Source organism: Meriones unguiculatus, chromosome 18 (genome assembly GCF_030254825.1).
Source record: "Meriones unguiculatus strain TT.TT164.6M chromosome 18, Bangor_MerUng_6.1, whole genome shotgun sequence".
Classification (NCBI taxonomy): Eukaryota; Metazoa; Chordata; class Mammalia; order Rodentia; family Muridae; genus Meriones; species Meriones unguiculatus.
Window position 1 is genome coordinate 61467768 of NC_083365.1, and position 20830 is coordinate 61488597.

General features: G+C 38.9%; 1 protein-coding gene across 3 annotated transcripts in view; it reads left to right on the forward strand.

Moving 5' to 3' along the window:
• The first annotated feature begins 2424 nt into the window (after nt 1–2424).
• The window catches only part of LOC110563726 (contactin-associated protein like 5-1-like), a 785262-nt gene continuing 766856 nt past the window's right edge, over nt 2425–20830 (forward strand). For all 3 annotated transcript variants that reach the window (XM_060371606.1, XM_060371607.1, XM_060371608.1), the window contains exon 1: nt 2425–2899. In XM_060371606.1, coding sequence (XP_060227589.1) covers nt 2818–2899 — 82 coding nt within the window. In that variant the 5' untranslated portion in view covers nt 2425–2817. The remainder of the gene's footprint in view (nt 2900–20830) is intronic.

Below are 20830 nucleotides of genomic sequence, written 5' to 3' on the forward strand. Positions count from 1 at the left end.
TGCAGGAGAGCTGTAGGATCTGGCCCCTAGAGTAGGCAGATCCGGGACCTGGGACTAAGCTTTTGGCACTGGGGCATTCAAAGTGCAAGGGTTCCACAGTTCGCCAGTCCCAGACCTCAGAGATGTCCAACGGGGTGGGGGAGTAGATCCAATCTGCCCCAGCTCACAGATTGTCTCCTCTATCCTGGGAAGCCTCAAAGTTGATACTCTGGCTCTGGAGTGTCCAGCTGTCCACTCACCAGTTTTGGAGTTTCAGATCCTATGTCCCTCAGATACGGTGCACAATGGTTACCACCGTCTTAGAGCCCCCTGCAAACGCTTTTAATAATAATTGCTATTCTATTGTGCCTAAAAGATCCTGGCAGCCAAAATACACTCAGAAATGGCGTTGTTTATACTCCTGTCTGTGAGGAACAGCTGTTTGTCCCTCACCACAGTCAGAGACACAATAAGCTTGCTGAAACATTGGCAAATAGTTGGCAAACATATGCTGATTAAAGCTCTAAGTTGCTCCAAGATCAGGTGTGGTTGAGACAAATAAATAAATAAAAGATAAAACTGTAAATGGTGTTCTAAATTAGGTATAATTTATATACTATACACTATGTCTTCATATGGGCATCTAAAACAGGGAGTGACAGTATTTACTGACAACTTGAATATAAATCACAATTGTGGACTCCATGGTGACATGTTTCTACCTTGTATGAACATGTACAACTAGCACATTTCTCTGGCCCTCATGGTTAATCTTAAGTGATTCTGCTAGAAGAGTTTTTCAAGCAAATGGATAATCCAAATAATGCATTGTGATGTTTAAGGACATAAATATTGATGGAATGCATAAAGGCATTATATATGGGATAATGCCTAAAAATGAACATTTATTATAACCTTGGACTGCTACAAATGTTTTGAAAAAAAAACTTTAAAAGGTTGTCAGTTGGGCTGGAGAGATGGCTCAGTGGTTAAGAGCACTGTCTGCTCTTCCAAAGGTCATGAGTTCAATTCCCAGCGACCACATGGTGGCTCACAACCATCTATAATGTGAACTGATTCCTTCTTCTGGCAGGTGTAAATGCAGATAGAACACTCATATACATAAAATAAATAAATCTTTAAAAAAAGATTAAAAAAAGGTTGTCAGTTATGTATGCAATATTTTATTGCTTTAAGAACTGTTCAAGAGTTGAACCTGGAGGTGAGGTGCAGCAGTTAGGTGCACTTGATGCTATTATAAAAGAGAGGGGTTCATTCCCCATATCAGCCAGTGCAAATTTATCTGTAACTCCAGATCCAGGGGATCTGACACCATTTTCTGGCCCCTGTGGACACTGAAGGCATGTGGTACAAATACATGCATGCAGGCACACACACACACACACACATATATATCCATATAAAAATAAAGATTTTAATAATCTAGGCCTTTTGTGGGAACTGCATCAGACATGGACTCACTTGTCAGCTTTTTGTTCACTTTCCCCTTGTGCGATTGCCGTGCCATGCCACAGGGGAAAAGGAAATGTTCAATGCTGATGCAATCCTTGAGGAACTGGGGTGGATGGGAAAGGGAGCTCATCTTTTCTGAAAAAAAAAAAAAAAAAAAAAAAAAAAAAAAAAAAAAAGCTGTATAGAAATTAAAGAAAAAGAAATAGAAAAGTCTAAATATTACACACACTTAGAACGGTTTCCAAGACCGTTCAAGTATGATTAAACCAGAAAGAAGGGGAACATGCAACCTAGGACTCTCAAAGACCAGGGCTGCCATGGCAGCATCTCTGAGGGGCTGTGTGTGGAAAACCAGTCCAAGCAAAGAGGCTGAGAGTTCCTTTACCCTTTTCCTTTCTCTATTCCCCTCCCAATAGGACAGAAAAGTAACTTGGAAAGAGCCACCAGGGAGAGAAGCAAATGTGGAAGGTCGGAAAAGAAGGTGAGCGGTCATATCCCTAAATGGTTAAACCAGAAATCCCCATTAGATCAATACCAGTCAATCACTCATCCCTGTAGGGGAAACTGAATAGCATGACTCTATGACTCTTCCCTGCTAAATAAAGTAAAAGGCATTAGAAATCAGGTTAGTTCGTTTCCAAGCTCTCTATGGGAAAATCCCTCCTCCTTAGGCTTCTTTCAACTCCTTTAGGCACAGCTTCAACAGCGTTGTTGGAAAACCCGATTTATCTGGTCCCATAATTTGGAAGGAAGAGAAAGAGACGCGGCAAGTAGTTCTGCAATTACGGATGCTGGGATGTATGAATAGAAAGAAGAGAGTGGAGTGATCTTTTCTCTTTGCGAACCCAGCATTGCTGGGACGCAGGAGAGACCAAGGACCCGCCCAGGCCACTCTTATAGGCGAGCGCCAGGGCGGGCTCTGCCAGGGGGCGGTGCCGCGCAAGCTGCACCTATAAGGAGCTGTCCGCCACCCTGGTGCTGAATCCAGCCAAGCGCAGGAATGTGGTACTTTCGGCTATTAGCGGAGCTGGGCGCCAAAAGCTGCCCTAGAGTTTGGATTTGAACCTTTAAGAAAGGAAATCCGGAGGAAGAAAAGGCAGGCGAGGAAGGCGAGCACAGAAAAGGACAGTTGCAGTAACTGTTAACCTGTATCGCCGCTCTCAGCTATAAGGAAGCCCTGTTACGATTTCAGTGGAGATTATGAGGAGCAGGATGGAGTGAAGGAGAGAGTCTGTTCAAGGTGGGTGGGAAGGAGTCAGAAGGCTCAGAGGAAAGACAACAGAGAGAGAAGGGAAGAAAAAGAAAAGCCAAGTCTGGTGCCTGCAAATTTGGGATTCCATTGGAAGAGATCACTCACTCGGGGAAATGGATTCTGTACCAAGACTAGCCAGCGTTTTGACTTTGGTGCTCTCTGGCTTGTGGCATTTAGGATTAACAGCGACAAATTGTGAGTACTCAGAGCTGGGGGCGGGATGATAGGGTGGAATAAGACGCTACTTAGAATAAGTATCTGCTGACCGACTGTATATGCTCTGGGTAAAAGGAAAATGCAGGGTGAAAACCATCACCAGGGCAGTTCAACTCCTCCAGCCATTCCAAAAGTTAGCAGAGCTCTCATGAGCTTGCTCTGCTGGATTGCCTGCCCTTCTTTGGAATCATAAAGTTTCCTTAGCCTCCTACTCATGGTCTTAATCTCAGCCAAGGATGCACTGGCCAAGGGCAAGCCTCTAGGGGCAGAGATGGTTCAGAGCCACAGAACTCTGTGATAAGAGCAGACTACAGCTCCCACCTATTTGCAATTTGCCTAACCCCCACTTCCATCCTAAGCCCTTAGTTCTCTCCACTGCCTTAGGCATAAGGTTTCAGCTGTAGAATATTATAAACTGGGTACTGGGATTGTAAGTTTGGGATGAAGAATTGTAGCCCAAATACAGTCACCCCAGGAGGTCAATGGCAGTCCTATTACAGGAGGAAGAGCTTTAGTACACACTCTACTGCTATACTCCTGGTGCCTGTGAAAGAATAGTGAGTATGCACTATGTTATCCATGTTTTGACCCCAGAAATCATACACTTAATTTGGTAGGAAGAAATTCTTGACTCTGAGAGATCTGCCACCTGCATTATGTTTTTAAAGAATGCAGTTTGTCAAACTTGAATAAACCTGTAAAGCCATGAGAGGTTCAAGCTCAATTGCTCAGCTGCTTCTCTAGACAGAAGAAGGGAAGTTTTCCATCCCTGGGAACTCATAAATGAAACTTGATTCAATTAAGCCATCTGTGTTGTTTGCAAGGATGTCTTACCACAGTCCCTCGAGTCTCTGGATTTGTCCCCTCATCTTCTGTTGTTAAACAGAAACCTCAGAAATATTATTTATATTAGAACAATTGTAATTTGTATTGCCAATATCAGGTTTAAAAAAGTGAGAAGACTTATTGCAGGAGATTCTTCTGCCTGGTTCCTTAATCCTTAGAGGATCTTGTTCAAATTCCAGAAGGAAGACAAGTAAATATATGTTTAAAGCATAGCTAGTGTTTCTGTGATCCAAAGATTGGAAAGCTCACAGTCCGTAGTTATGGTATTTTCTCAAAGTTTCTGTTATAAAGTTAGACAAAAGAGGCTACCCTCTCTATTAGGATGGGAGAAGCTAGTAAATTACTTTAGAGACTATATTAAGGCAGGTTAAAGCCAGGTAAATTGAATTTTCTTGTTGAGCTTTTCCTCTTTCTTTCCTCCTCCTCCTCTTCTTTTCCCCTTCTTGAAATTATTCCCATGGTACCCAAGAAAAAGACTCAAGAGCCTGAGCTATTTTCTCTACCTCCTGAAACACTAGAGGTCAGTGTTGTCCAAATGATGCAAAGGTGTGGCTCTAAACAGTTTTCCCCTTAGAATGATCCCTTTTCTAGAGAGGAAGAATACTTTGATACACAAAAGGTTGAAGAAAATGACAGAAGCACAAGTGTGTGCCTTGGGCTTCCTCAGGTATCAACCTTTTGATAGTACCACCCTTTCATCTTCTCGGAGCCGTATTTTCTGTAAATTAATTTAACTGTGGTCAATATATTTTAAAATACATACAGAAACATAATATAACATACAGAAAACTAAACAGCGTGGGTTTAAGGCTTCAGCCTTTCATAGACAAGGCAGTTACAAAATCTGCTCTGAGCATTTAAAAAGAAAGTTGGTTATAAGAATTTTCCAAAAAAATTTAAGTGGCAGTTGCATACCCCATTTCCTAGCAACAAAGCAAATGGGTGAGTGCAGCTTGCTAAATATTCTAGAGTTAGTTTTCTTAAGGAATAGGAGTGATTGTTTATTATATTGTGAAAATTGTATAAATTCAGTAAACAATAGTTTTGCAACAACCACTGGTTCGGAAATCAATGGATATTTGGTCTTCAGAGCCCAGCAGTCAAAACCTTTCAAGGCAACCATGAATATTTTCCAATTTCTCCTGGCTGATGCTCACAACTTTTATTCATCAAGTATAGATATTGTATTTTCTACAGATGCACAATCTGATCCCATTCATATATATAGTCTGATGAGTTAGACATTTCCTTTCCAATAATTTTCTTTTAATTTGATCTGTAAAAATAAATTTCAAGATTATTTTCCCTACGTTTTAAGGAATTTCCATGTCATTAGTAACAGCAGCCTTGAAAAGAGATTGTTTGCACAGGTTCTTCCGTGGTGCATGGTTAGAGGTGTGAGGTTTCTTTAAAAACTAACTTTTAATTGGCTGTCTTCTTTTGTAATGACTTGCTGTTGCAAGTTGTGTAGTGTATGAGAACCTATTTACATACATGTTTGATTTACTCATACTCTGTCTCAAACATGTACATTCATCTTCACAAGGAAAAAAAATGAATGCTTACCCAGTTACAACTTTTATAGTTTTCTAATTAAGCACAATGAAAACAAAGTCAGGTTAGAAGGAGTCCAGCCATAATATAGATATTACAAATCTTTTGTGAGAATGCAATTATGCACCAGCAATAAAAACCTCTGGAAATTTCCCCATTCTAGAGTTTCAGGATATTAAACAGCTACAGTGTTTCCTTTGGGTTGCCCTGAGGGGACTGGTTAATTTTGAATATAGATGTAGGGATATGTAAAATTTTAAAAGTATTATATGTTCAACTCCTGTGAGACAAGGAGCTATGGTATGACTTGGGAGATAATTAAATGAAACCAGAAGCTAGCCACTAACAAGTCCTAGTCCCGGCAATGTTTCAGGTCAGGGGTCAATTACCTATTCAAATGTTGTGCTTTCTAGCCTGCCAGTAAAAATAAGCCAGCAACTGAGATATGTGCCCAGTCCAAACTGAACAGCAGCTAAACATCTTACTAAAGATATTCTTCTATGATTAGGGAAATCAGATTTTTATCATGACAGAAGTATGGTATTCAGAAAACCGGAGGACTGTATATGACACAGAGATAATGTTAATTTCATTTTACAAGAAACGTGTTACATAATGTAAATTTTAGTTTTACAGTAGTTTTATTTTTTCTGAAGTAACTTAGAAAAATCACTAAGCACCTATTTGAAATTTATTGCTGCCCATTATTAGAGTCCCAGAGATGTGTTACTATGATCAGAATATAAAACTGCCTGCTGTAGATTTTTCTCACATATTGAATTTCGCAAGACCTGTGAGGACATTCATTATGACAGTAAAGAGATATCAGACCTTGAATTACATGAAGGCTGTTAGCAAACCAAATGGAAGAGTAATATGAGCAGGGATTTTGCTGTTTTTGCAGAGCAGAAGGATGGCTGTGCAGTATTTTCTGTGACATCTACAGCTATCAAAACTCAGGGAACACCACTGCTCACTTGGAAAAGTAGAGAAACTTCCTCCACTATCAAACTAGCTCATTTTGACCTTTAATGATCGACCTGAGATTGCCCTCCATTTCCTTCACTTTAGCCCCATATCTAAAGTAGATTAACACTTTTCAACTATAAAATATAAACTAAGAACTAAAGAAAGAAATTTGTAATAAAAGAACAGGCTTACAAGAAGATTAATGACTATGAGCAGCTCTGGTCTCACCTTCATTTTCTTGTAAGGAATGGCCATCTTCCCAGTTTTAGTCTTCCCTTCCGTCTGCTAATCTGTCTAACTGGTTCCAGTTTTCTTTGAGTGAATAATTTTATTTACCTGTATCCATTTATCACAAAATGATATGGTTTGAAGCATGTCATAATTCTTCAGTTGGAAATCCATTGTCTTTCAGTTGATAACGCAGAACTGTGATGAAATATTGCCTGCATGTGATAATTATTCACAACAGATAAGAAGATGGGGAATGGTTTCAGTTTCCTAATAAGGCAGAAGACAACGGCATTTTAAGATTTTAGGGAGAAGTTAGTTGCATTGTACTAATTTGGAAACAATACTAACATTTGTTATTTTAAATGGTTATTTTTTCATTCATTAAAACATTGCACCTTTGCCTGGTGACCTTGTAAAGGTCACTAACTTCCTTGATTTGCTGAGTAAAGGCCTGGGGTTAGTTATTAAGATGTTTACTTGTAATGTGTTCTCACTGTTAACTACAGATGCTACTTACAGGTTGTTTCACACACATTTCAAGTGTGTGCTTGAGGTCAGTGCACTTCAAAACTGGGAGACAATTATAATCAGAGTAAGAATTTAATGTGATTTTAATTCTTACTAGTAGGCATGCAGCCTACAGCATACAACTTACAAGGCTGTCCAGCAAGGCAGCCATTGGTGATTTAATTCAGATGAATGAGTTTCACTTGTGCAAAACCTAATCATGTCCTCCAAATCACTAATCTAAGCAATGTGTAAACTCTGAATACTATCTATATCCATTTTTAAACACATCTTTGCAACAATATATCTTCCAAAGCACTTCTTTTACTGGGTAGTTTTTGTAATATCTACAGGAATTTGGCAAGTTTTCTCTAAGATCAGCCTCATAACCTTAGCCCTGGAAAAGGGCACGAGCTAGCAGTTTTCTCCAAATCCAACTCCTGAGTCATACCTGAAAAAATAAAGTGCCAAAAACATTCAGGTCAAAATTTGAAACATTACAGTAAATATCACATTGTTCAAAGAAAAGCAACTTTATATCTGGGCTTGTACTCTGGGGTGGGTTGAGGATATATTTTTCTTTCATGCCTTTTTATTAAAGTTTAATAACAGATAAAGAAAACTTCAAGGAGCAATTTAGAATACCCTGCTGTGTACTCACTAGCGCTGGACAATGCCACAAAGGGCACTTCTTTTGACAATGACATTCCCTTAAGTCTGCCATTGCCAGATCATAGTTCTGCTGAGGTGCAAGCTCTGATCTGGCTTTGTGTAATAATCTAAATCTCATCACCAATATCTCTCCTAACAAAATATGGAGCTCTAAAGTGTACAAACAAACCACACTGTCTCTTATCTCTTGGATTTATTTATATGAGCTGCTTATTAATTTGACCTACAATACCATTTTCTCTTAAAATTTTCCTCTCTGCCAACAAACACACACACACAAACACACACACACAAACACACACACATACATTTTCTATTGTGGTATGTGCTGTGAGTATCTAGAGAAATGGAAGGGGAGGATAGAGATGGGAAGAACCAAGATATATTGCATACAGGTATGAAAATGTCAAAGAATAAATAAACTATGATTTTGTATTTTCTCAGTCTAAGTTACATGCCCCTATTAATCTCGTTTTTGTAACAATTTCATTAGTTCATGTGGCCTCAACTAAGATGCAATACCTCTTTGTCATGTTTTAATTACTGTATCCAACGCCTAAAATACTGATCAAGTAGATGAATGAGGGAATAATATAATGGTTTTCTAGGAAGAATTTTCAATCTTAAACTAAAATTTTTCTACTTCATATTGTCAGAGTTTTGTTTTGAAAATTTCTTTGCTTCATGTTGCTATTTTAACAACCCTTGAAACTGTTGTGGAAGTTCCAAGTAGAAGTCAGCTGTAAAATGAAACAGAAGGGCAGACTGCCTTACAGAGAGTGAGATCTGCAGCACAGATCCCCTCTGCATGCTTCTCCAGATGCACTGCATGCCAGTCCTAACATAGGCACTGTGAAGCCATTTGAGTCCTGAACAAAAGCTTCTTTTGCCACCTGAAATTACTAATTACAACTTGGATTTCATTCGATTAACTTTCTTTAAGCAATGTTTTGAATGTTTTGTTTTTCTATAATCTGAAAATTGTCCCCATTGCTTTAAGAAATTTCTTTCACTGCCTTAGGTTTAATATAAAGGGTGCATTTTTATTCTATTTAATGGAATTTAGTGCTGGTTTATGGAAAGGATGTTTGCTTAATGGGGATCCCATACATTACTCTTGTGAAAAGACTTTGAGACACTTATGTCATCTTAGCTATGAGAAGAAAGGTGCAAGTGTCCGCAGTTAGTGTGTTACTCATTTGAAGAACGTGTCAATGAAAGTCACTCCAAGTATTGTTTTTCTTCCTCGATGTCGAGTTTCCTGTGTAGTTGGAGAAGTGATGATTACTGAGTAATATATACAACGTGAGCTCCATGCAGGGTGAAAAGCTGGATGCCAGGAACATAATTTGTTAATCATGTCAGTGGTAAATGTCGCAACACAGGTAAACATGAATGCAATGGAAGGCATACAATGAGCTTCTTCCACATTGACTGGAGCATCCAAATGTGCTCTTGAGAAAAGTAAAATTGAAGCTAAGGTGTGACGAAACTCAGCAGACTAGAAGCGGGGACACTGTGGATTGACACAGGGAAAGAGTAGAAAGTAAAGAAGTGGGTTAGTAATAAAATGTTTTCTTTTTAAAAATAAAAGATGCAATTTCATGGAGGAGTTTCAAATCATAAACTATCATTAATTGTATTCACATGAGTGTTTTGCTTTCATGTGCATATATATGCATACATTCATGCATATACATTCATGTGCACTATCCCACATGGTTGGTCCCTGAAGAATTGAGAAGAGGGTATGGGGAATCCTTGAACTGGAGTTAAAGAAGTTGTGAGCCACTATGTGGATGCTGGAAAATAAAATTAGCATAGTAAGATTTGATTTTTCATAAATTTATATTTTGTATATTTGTGTGTACATGCACATGTGTGTTTGTACATGTGGATACTGCAGAAAAGACTGTGTCTTATTTTTAAGCCAGTTCTGTATCTTCTTTGAGCCAAAGTCTTTCAATGAAATAGAGAGCACCAGTTTGTCCAAGTAGGCATTAGGCTAGTTCTAGGCATCCTCTAGTTCTGGGATTACATGTACATGTTTTGACATGCATATATTATTTTAATTTTGTGTTGTTTTCCCAATATCTGTGTTCACTTAAAGTCTGTGCATGCCACAGTGTGTGTTTAGGTCATAACTATCTTTGTGGTGTTAACGTCATAACCAACTTTGTGGTTCCAAGAGTCAAACTCAGGTTTTAAAGCTTTCACGGGAAGAACTTTGCCACCTAAATTATCTCTCTAGACCCTTCATTTTTTAAAGGAGTTATGAGGCTTAGAAGAAATGGAACAAAATGTTGGAAAGAAAACTGAAATAATTACACAAGCTCATGTAACAGCTAGTAAGGAATCCCAATAGGAAATTTAAAATTATAGCTCACAAGTTCTTCAAATAGAATACTGAGCAAGGAAATTGAAGGCACAGGGATGTATGAGCTCCTAAACACAAAAAATCACAGATTTTTAGCTAAAATGTACTCTACAAATGCTGCCATTGTTTGTGACAAATGAGAGTAATAGATGCTCAGAAGGTGCTCAGTGCTCTGAGATGAAGTTCTTTGCTGGCAATACAGAATGGCCATATTCCAAACACTGTCTGTATCCATCACTTTGATGAAATCTTCTGGTCTATAAATTCTTTTATTTTTTTTTGTCAGGAAAATGAGAACTGGTCATTCAGGAATGTATAATTAAAGCTCAACAGCATGGATTCTGGTCGCCCCAACTGGGGCTTGGTGATACATCCTAACACCTTTGGTGTCTGCTGCATGGAAAAAAAAATTTTAGAGTTGGGTGCTTCAGGTTAATGTGTTAACATTTATAAATGATCCTCAAACATAAATCCAAATGTCTCTATACTGTCTACTTTCCTTTGTACATACTCTTGGGGGAGGGTAATTCTGTTTGTTTCCTACACCACCAGCCGAATTGATTGAGCTTTTCAGGGTGACATCGGCAACGATGAAGACAAAAAGAAAGTGAGGGTAAAAGCCAACATACTTGTGTGCATATCATTTTTAACAATTTACCTTTGATGAAAAAGTATACCTCTAAAGACAGTCCTGAATCCACAACAATTTAAGGAACTTTGCAGGGTTCATGAGGTAGCTAATGACCGAAGTGTTTGTTGTGTAACTGTGAGGACCTGAGTTTGGATCCCCAGTACTATAGAGAGCCGATGTGATATTTCACTTCCAGAGCTACAGAATTCCTAAGGTATCTAACCTCCACACATGCACCAAGATATGTGTAAAACCCTTCCACACATGAGCACACCCAAGGATCACATTCATATCCACAAACAGCACAAACATAATATGCAAATACACACATCACACAAATATAAATGCACACATACAGAAACAAACATCACATACAAATATATACATCATACAAACACTCAAAGAAATAAATCAGTTTTTAGGGAGAACAATGTTTAATAGGCGCTCCTCGACTGTTGTGCCTGAATGCATGTTTCCTTCCTTTTCTCCTTACTTCCAAATAGCATTTGCCTTTCTTTTGTCTATAGTCCCTTTATTTCTGTTTGGTCATTTTTTTTTTTTTTTTGCATTATGGTTGTCTTTCCCTGAGCTCCTTGCTATGTAGAGGGTGTGGGAGAAGATTTAATTGTCTGCTAGATTCCAGCTCCTACTTGTACTGTGTGGGCAGTTCCCAAATATGGTGCTTCCAACAAGGTCTGCTACAGCACAGGCTGACACAGATCATCCACCTACAGGACACTTGGGGTTGTTCACCTACTTCTATTTGGCTCCATCCATCTGCCTCAAAACCAGTCCTCTACCACTAATTCCGCAAATCTATTATTATGGGGAATACCTTCCAATTAATACAAATTACCTCTGCAGAGTCCATTAGGAGATAGGTTACAGATAATAGTCTGAACAGAACATTTTACTGCAGTGAAGACAGGCTGTGCAGGTAACAATGAGCATAAGGAAGAGGAGAAGAGAAAGTTCGGAGCTGAGAAAGGGAGGAATTAGGGATGTTTAGGATATCAGAGCTAAGTCTGCCCTGTGTTCAAAGTCTGTGTGATTGACTATAGCCATTGTGTTCTTTTTTTTTTTTTTTTTTTTTTTTTTTTTGGTGGGGGGGATAAGGCAGCCTAGCCAATACTTTTATTTTTTTTAATTGAAAGTTTTTTTTTAATTTTTCATCAATTACACTTTATTCATTCTGCATCCCCCCATAAGCCCCTCCCTCCTCCCCTCCCAATCCCACCCTCCCTCCTCCCTCTGCTTGCATGCCACTCCCCAAGTCCACTGATAGGGGAGGTTCTCCTCTCCTTTCTGATCTTAGTCTGTCAGTTCACATCAAAAGTGGCTGCATTGTCCTCTACTATGGCCTGGTAAGGCTGTTCCCCCCCAGAGGGAGGTGATCAAAGAGCAGGCCAATCAGATTATGTCAGAGGCAGTCCCTCTTCACATTACTATGTAACCCAATTGGACTCTGAACTGCCCTGGGCTACATCTGTACAGGGGTTTTGGGTTATCTCCATGAATAGTCCTTGGTTGGAGTATGAGTCTCTGGGAAGTTCCCTGTGTTCAAATTTTTTTTGTTCTGTTGCTCTCCTTGTGGAGACCCTGTCCTCTCCAGCTCTTACTATTTCCCAGTTCTTACCTAAAATTCCATTCACTCTGCCCAACAGTTGCCCATCAGGCTCAGCATCTGCTCAGAGTCTTCCTCCTCTGGTCAAATCTCACCATGTCCTGCACTTCAGCTGTCTTCTCCACTATACCTTCCTTTTCTTCTCATCTTCCATACTTCCTTCTTTGCTTTCTTTTCCCTGGCTTTCTCCTTCTGTTCTTCCTCCCCTCCTCAGTTTGATTCATTTACGGTTTGTCGAGTGATGGTTTCACATGTTGTGGCCTAAACTAATGCCTTTACAGATTTCTCATTCAAATGCCACATCGGGCAGAACAGAATCTCAGGAGAGCAGATGGAATTTGAACAATACAGCAGCCAGTGACCAGTGGAGTGTATAATTTCCAGAAATGTTATATTAAAACACTCTTGCAAATTTGTATTTGGCTTTATGTTATATCCGTGCTTATGATAAAAATATTTTCCTCAAATCTTTAATTAAAGTTGATGAGCCAAGTGTGTTCCTTAGCTCATGGAAGAGTGCTGCAAGCACTAAGACACAGGCTTTCCTTTTTGTCTCTTTCTATGTTGTGCCCTCCAAGATTCCTGTATCAGAGAAAACACGAGTATCTGTCCTTTTATCTCAGAACAACAGTTTGCTTCATTTTCCGTTAGCCACTATTACTGATCTATAAACTGCACAATATGGTTAATCAATGGTGGGAATTAGAAAGACACAATTTACAGAAGCAGGGATACCCAAGAGCTTGGTGATGAATAGAGATGGAGCACTGAGGAGGTGTTTTCATTAAGAAAACTCTCTGACTCCACCTGAGCCTTTGCTACCCCCACTACATCCATCTGGGAGAGCAGGTCAGTTCTCCCTTTCCACTGGCTGACCTCACATTGAGGCTTGTGTGTGGCCTGGACTGGGATCCACAGGGGTAGGTCCTTTTTGATCAAGAGTCAATTAAGAGAAAACAGTACTTCTCATTTTACAGATATTAGCAATATCTAGGCACAGTCAGAAGCACTCTGACAGTGGATTGGAGTGGTGGATCACTAGAGAGAGAGATAGCATTAACTGATGTGTCTTTGTGAGATTTCAGACATGTACCCCATCCCAACTTTGGCACTTGGTGAGGTTTTCACTGTGTCCTTACTACAGTCATACAGAAAGATGATTTTGTCCCCATGACTGAGGATGTGCTCAGATAGCTGGGTAAAGAACTTAACAAAGATCGTATCCTGTACAGGAATTGCAATGGGATTTTAATCCACTTTCCATGATTTCAAATTTCACATATACTTTTTCTCAGTCTACTGTAGTTGCCATGGACTGCATCTATCTGTACAGGTCTATGGGTTCTAGGTTGTCTCCATGCATGGTCCTTGGTTGGCGTATCAGTCTCAGAAAATAAACCTGTGTCCAGAATTTTTTTGTTCTCTTGCTCTCCTGGTGGAACTCCTGTCTCTTCCAGGTCTTTCATATCCCCCTTCTTTCAGAAGATTCCCTGCACTCTACCCAAAGTTTTGGCAGCTCAGTGTCCAAGGGGGTTACCCTAGTATGGGGAACAGGGGCTGTCTCTGACATGAACTCAGTGGAAGGCTCTTTGATCACTGTTACCAGGCACAGAGGAAGACAATTCAGCCAGTCCTGATGAGACCTGATAGACTAGGGTCAGATGGAAGGGGAGGAGGACCTCCCCTATTAGTGGACTAGGGGAGGAGAATGGTAGGAGAAGAGGGAGGGAGGACATGATTGAGAGGGGCTGAGGGAGGGGGCTACAGCTGGGATACAAAGTAAATAAAGTGTAATTAATAAAAAATTAATTTAAAATTTTTGAAATGAAAAAAAATTAAAAAAAAACAATAAAACCCAAACAGAACTGTTATTATAACTTGAGGGGTTGTTCATTTTCTCAAACCCAACTTTCTCTGACACCTGTTGAGAAGCTTCCAGACCCACAGAATCTGTCCTACTTCTATGCTAGACAACTTATGCTAAGCTTGAAAAGTATCTCTCCCCCATAAAGGATACCCCTGTTGTGTAGGACTATCTACTCATAAAATTTGCCTGAACCACTTATTAAATCCTTCTACCACCTCTTCATGGCCAGGACCAACCTGTCAAATATAGCACTGTAGCTTGCAATGTCAGTGTCTCCTGTCCATAGGTGATGAATTTAGTTCTAATTATTAACCTGATGAGGACTTACAATCACCGTGGAAGGGTCCTTCCAGTCATGTCTGTGAAGGATTATATAGGTTATGATAATTGAGGTGGGAAGACTCACTCTGAATATGGGCGACATCTTCCCATGGGCTGGGTTCCTGTCCTGAGTAATAAGGAGAGAGGGAGATAAGCATCAGCATTCCTTGCTGTGCTTCCGACTATGGATGCAAAGTGAGTAGCTTCCTCAACACCATGCCTTCCCTACCATGATAAACTGTGCCATGGAACTATAAGCCCAAATAAACTCTTCCTTCCTCCAGCTGCATTAGTCAGGTATAAACACAGCCACAAGAAAATAAAGAGAGTGTGTCTCACCTATTTTGTGCTCATAGAAAACTTTTCTAGCTAAACAGTTTCCAGTGCTGTAGGACACACACTGTCCATGGAACTCATTCATCAGCATGCTGGGATTGTCTTTTTCTAAATCCTCCCTCTTTAACATGCAACACTGTTCACACACCCATGCCATGGGATAAGCCAAATGTTCGTCTGCTGAGGATACTGATTATATGGGGGCTAGAAATTACACATCTCTATCCAATGTCACTCTGCTTCATCCTTGGCCAGGTTCAATGAAGGACCCTGCCTGCTAGCCACAAAACATTCATTTGGTAATGAAAAATAGCCTTCACAGCAGCCTGCTCTCATCATCATCTTAGCGGAGAGTTTAACCAATAAATTCTTTGCTTTAATTTCAAGGTTTCATGAGCTTATCCTTTTAACCTCGGATATCACTTGGCCTCCTATATCTAAATTTTTAATTCCTTCTTTGACTCTTTGGGCATTTTTCCTCAGGCTTAGGGAGTCTAAAATAATGTTGTTCAATGTTCTTTTTCTTTTTTTTTTCCTTGGAGCCACACCTCAGTTCTTCTATAAGTTCTCATGGAGAAGAAAGGTCTTTGATTTTTCTGACTGGTAACCACGAAGCCATCAATAAATATTTTGTTCTACTCTAAAAGAACAACATTGGAAAGGGTAATTCCATAAATAATGAAACTTATTTCAACTGCAGAATATTTTCACTACTAAAGGAAATTTTATATAGAATTTCAGCACTTAAAATAAATTAACAAAGTGCTGCTTTGGAGAAAATGGAGAAAGACGTCCCAAAGTTCTAGGATCCGGCATATTCTTTCTCTTTTGATTTTCAAGCAGGGCTCTTATGTAGTTCCTCACACTTTAACAAAATCTCTCCCTCTTTTCTCTTCCTCTTCTCTGTGCTTGTGTTTGAGTGTAAGTTTATTGAGGGCAGAATCTTCATGTCAGTCCTCACCTGTCACCCTGTATGAGGCAAGTATGTCATCACTGCCTATCCCAGACCAGCTGGCCTATGAGCTTTCAGGGATTCTATCTCCATATCCTATCTCTTTACAGGCAATCTGGGATTATAGATGTGCTATGGTATATGATTTTACATGGTTTATGGGAATTACAACCAAGTTATCAAATATTCTTAACAAGTAATTACCCTTCTATGCAATTTCCATAGTCCTCCATAATCCATAATCCAAGTTCATAATTACATGCAAAAACAATCATGTTTTTTAATGTTTTAGAGAGAGAGGAAAGGAGCTGTCATTATTCAGACAGCCATTGCCTGGCTGGGGTCGCGCAGTGGGGACACTCCGGGAACCTAACACTGTATCTGTTTGCAATGGTCAGTGAGAGTCTGGTGTGGTTATTAATATGATCTCTGACTGAAGTCATATTAAAAAAGAGGGTACTGTTTTCTGGTGTTATTGACACATGATAATTATGTATGTTTATGTGGTGAAGTACAATGTTTTATTGCGTGATATATATTGTACTTTGATCATACCAGGATGTTTAGCATGTTGCCTCAAGTATTGTACATGTATTTGTTGATTACCTGATAGCAACAAATTGTTAACTATGCAGTAGGATCCTCCAGATAGAAATAACGTATTGCTATCTAATTAGTATCAGATAGCTAGAGGACAAGCTTCTATTTTTTTTTTTTTTATATTTAACCTTTGGGAATCTAGTTTTATCTTGCTGCTTTTTGATATAAGTGTCAAGAATTGTCATTTACTGATGTGAAAAGATAGCAGGTTGTCACAGAAAATTGCCCCCTCACCTTGCTCTCCTTAGTTTACAATCAAGAGCTGTTTTTCTGTGACAGAATTATCTTCTGAAGGCCCTTGAATTATACACCTACATTCAAAGCATATCTTTGGGACTTCCTCCACAAAAGAGATCTCATATTAGCTATGGTTAAATTCTCCGTGTATAGTACAGTGAGGGGCAAAATAACTACTTGATAAAAATGTCGCACTTAAAATTGAGTGAAACTCTAGCCAAGACAGCGAGGGCATATGGGACGACTCCATTGTCTCATGCCTTTTTACAATGGAGTAAAAATGAACCTTAGACCATCATAGCAAGCATGCCCCCTGCTGTCTTCTACTGGCCAATATGATTGGAAGAAGAGGCAAACAAATTAAAGCAATTGTTTCAGATTTGGATTTGGCTCTGGTGATTGATTCTGATCCAAGCGCTAATTTTTATCACATCCTTTGTGCTTGCTCTAAGCAAAATTCTCCAGAAAATATGCCCATTCATATAATTACTGTCCTCATTCCTCCCTTTAGGGAATTCCAAATGTCTTATATTGTATTTTAACACATTAATATTACATAATATAATAAGTTAATATAGGATATGATATTTAATAAATTATTTTTAAAAATAACAGTATATGTAACTGAATACATGTAGGCAACACAATTTGGTGAAGGTGGTGAGATATGTATGTAGCATATATACTTTTCCATGTGAGTGTGTGTTCAGGTGTATGGAGAATTGTGCTCATGTGTTCACAACTACATGTAGAGGACATACATGGATATTATGTGTCTTCTTCAACAACTCTACATTTTGTTTTTATTATAAAGTTTCCTTAAGCAAATGGGGAGGTCATTGATTTGACTAGATTGGATGGCCAATGAGCTCCAGAGATTTAACCTATTTCCATAGTTCCAGTGGTGAGTTTACAGATATGGAATGAAGCTCTTAAGTATATATGGGGCAGTAGGTATTCAAAATCATGTCCTTCTTGTGTAGCAATCACTTCACAGGCATACGTGCCTTTTTTTTCTGATCCATCATCATTTTTCTATCATGGGGAACATATCTGGTAGAGTGGCATAAGGACATACTTTTATATGTAAATAACTTAGTTCTGGTGACTATCACAATTTATTATCCCCCAAAGTCATTATTTACTTGGTTGTCACCTTTGTGAATATTTTTCTCTCCAGATAATGAATTGAAATGGACATTGGGATGAAATTTATCTGTTTACTGAAATCGAATGTTTTGCTACGAGGATGGGGGCATGACATTGTGTCCCACTGCAGCTGCTCTGTTTCAGGATGGTTTGCAAAAGCCTGCCTTGTGTTCTGATTTACTTGAGTTATTTTTATAAATTCTTTCATGCTGTACTGTTTTCTAACTAACAGACAGAATGTGAGCTTTGAGTATACTCAGCTTGACATTTTAGTAACAAGACCAGGAGAAAGCAATGCTTAAATATACAGATAACAGACTTACCCTGCGACAATACATATCTTGGCCTTAGTATTTATTTAGGCTATGGTTTGTTACCAGAAAAACACAGGACAACTCCAGTAATGATACAGTGAGTACAGCCACCTCATGTTTCTTGTTAGTTTACACTACTAATTGTTTGATTTTTTTCTTTTCACACTCCATGATAACATGTATCATAACTTTATTAGTAGGGCTGTGTGTGTGTATGTGTGTGCATGTTCACACACACATGTATGTTTGAGAGAGTGTGTGTGTGTTCATATCTTTGCTTTGAGATTTTAATACTTGTAGGCTCAGCAGTAATAGAACTTTTTGCCAAGTTTGCAACCTGAGTTATATTCCTGAAATCCACATTGAAAAAAAAAAAAGAAAATCAAGTCCTGAAACTTTTCCTCTGACCTCCACACATATGCAGTGGCATGTGAACACACACACACACACACACACACACACACACACACTCACATAAAATAACCAATTTTCAAAGAAGTACTTGCATCACTTGATTTTATTTTTGTGTGATGAAAGGCCTACTAGAGCAAGTTAAAGAAGGGTAGGCTTTACTTAGAGTATGACACCATCAAACTGGACCAGAAAATGTGGCAAAAACTGTCTCCATGCTGTCAGAAGCATGTGCTTGGGATTTCTCTTCTCACATTGTGGTAAGACAAGAAGCAGATAATACACAGCAAGTAAAATCACACTGCAAAGCCTCAAAGACACTTCCTTCTGCTGTCTTCTAAAGGCTCCACAACATTCCCAGACCAGCACCAGCCACCAGCTGAAAATAAACTGTTCAAATGTGTGTACCACTTGAGGATATTTTATATTTATTTTTTTATTTTAATCATTTTATGTGTGTGTAAGAGAGTGTGTAGGCATACTATGTGTTTGTCGAGGCCATAAAACAACTTTTTGGAAGGTGGTTCTCGCATAAATTTTTGTTTGTTTTGGGAACAGGGGACTCCTTGTTGTTTGTGCCATTACTTTGCAAGTTAACAGTCTATACAACTCTCTTGTATCCATCCCTGTGGGAACACTAGGAATACAGATGCTTTAGATCAAATCTGCCTTTTTACATGGTTTATAAGTATTGATCTCAGGTCATCAGGCTTGACTGTAAATGCTTTTTCCTGGCCTGGAATTTGATTTTAGGCCATAACAGTATTGCATGTCATTTTGTAGACATCTTTTAATATATCAGACTGAGTTTAAATTATTAAGAACAATTTTTAGTTTGTAATAGAGATTTTTTTCCTACTATTCTTTACATCTTTGCACCAATTCTGGGTGCAGAGTTATAGTATATCGTCTGAGTAAAGTTTCATCTCAAAATGAATGAATGCAACATTTCAAAAAAGTACCAGGATGGCTGCTATCAATGGTCACATGATCGGGGAAAGGACTTTATCTTTTACATACACATATTTACATACATTCCCTTTTGGTTTGTTCATTAGCACAAAGGTGTCTAAGGCTACCTAGCATCTTAGCAAATCTGTTCCAATGTTAATGGTCTGATAAAACACCTGAACTTAGGAAATAGCATCAGTATTAAGCACAGACAGTGGCTTTGTAGTGAAGAGAGTAAATACTGTGAAATTCATTAGTAAAGTTAATCCAGGAAACATCTGAGTATGTGAGATAAAATCAAGAGGAGAATGTATAACACTATTGATATTTTTACCTTGTCAAAACATAACTTGGGCATCAACCCGCATGCAATCAGACATGCTTTTCTCTGGGTCCCGCCTCTGAGAAAAAGGTATCGGACGGGTCTGATGCTCTTTGGGTGGATGACACCTAAATGAACATCGGTACAAAGTCCCAATTTATTTCTAATATCAGAGATCAGACCTCTACTCTTGCCTGATGCGTCTAAAACAAAAAGGGGGAACTGTAGAGAGCTGCGGAATGCTATGCCTTAAAGATGGAGCTGGTTTCCGCCTTCCACCTTCCAGATGGTGAGTGCTCTCTGTCACGAACAACTCCACATTTGGCTAAGGCCGAGGATCTGGCTTGCTTCCATGTATGTGGACCTATCTGCATTGCCCCCGTGGCACGTCTGGGTTGGCTACCCAGAGGCTATTTAAGCTGTAGGCTGGCTTTCCCCGGGGTCCGAGGATTGTTCAATGTTCCTGAATAAACTGCATTGAAAAAAAAAATGAAAAAAAAAAACAAAAAAAAAAAACATAACTTGGGGATAAAGAGTTCTATGTTTTATGTTTGCCACGTCAATATCATTTTCTGTTGGTAAATTGTTTGACTTATTGGGTTCTTCAGGTTAAGTGTTCGTAACTTTATAGGGAAATAAGGTTATTGTGTATATAGACAAAAAATGATATCACAAATGTGATGACCAATGAAAGCCTAATTTAATATGCTATCCAATTCACATTCCAGATTAGAAACCAAAGCAAAAAAGGCACATCTGCATCATGATGAGGGGCGGGTTGACTTCTACAGAAAGCAGAAATCATCGAGCAGTTGCCTCTCACCTTTGCATGGCCCCATAGTCACATACATCAGAAACTGACACACTGTTAATTTTGTATCTCTTTTCATAGAAACTCAACTTAGTAGTGAGAGAGCTAATATTTTCAACAAGAAATGATTCTTCTGTGGGAAAAGCATGATTATGTTTACAAACATTTATTAAAATAATTTGAATCATAAATTTTTATACATTATAGTTTTTTGGGGTGAGTTTATTT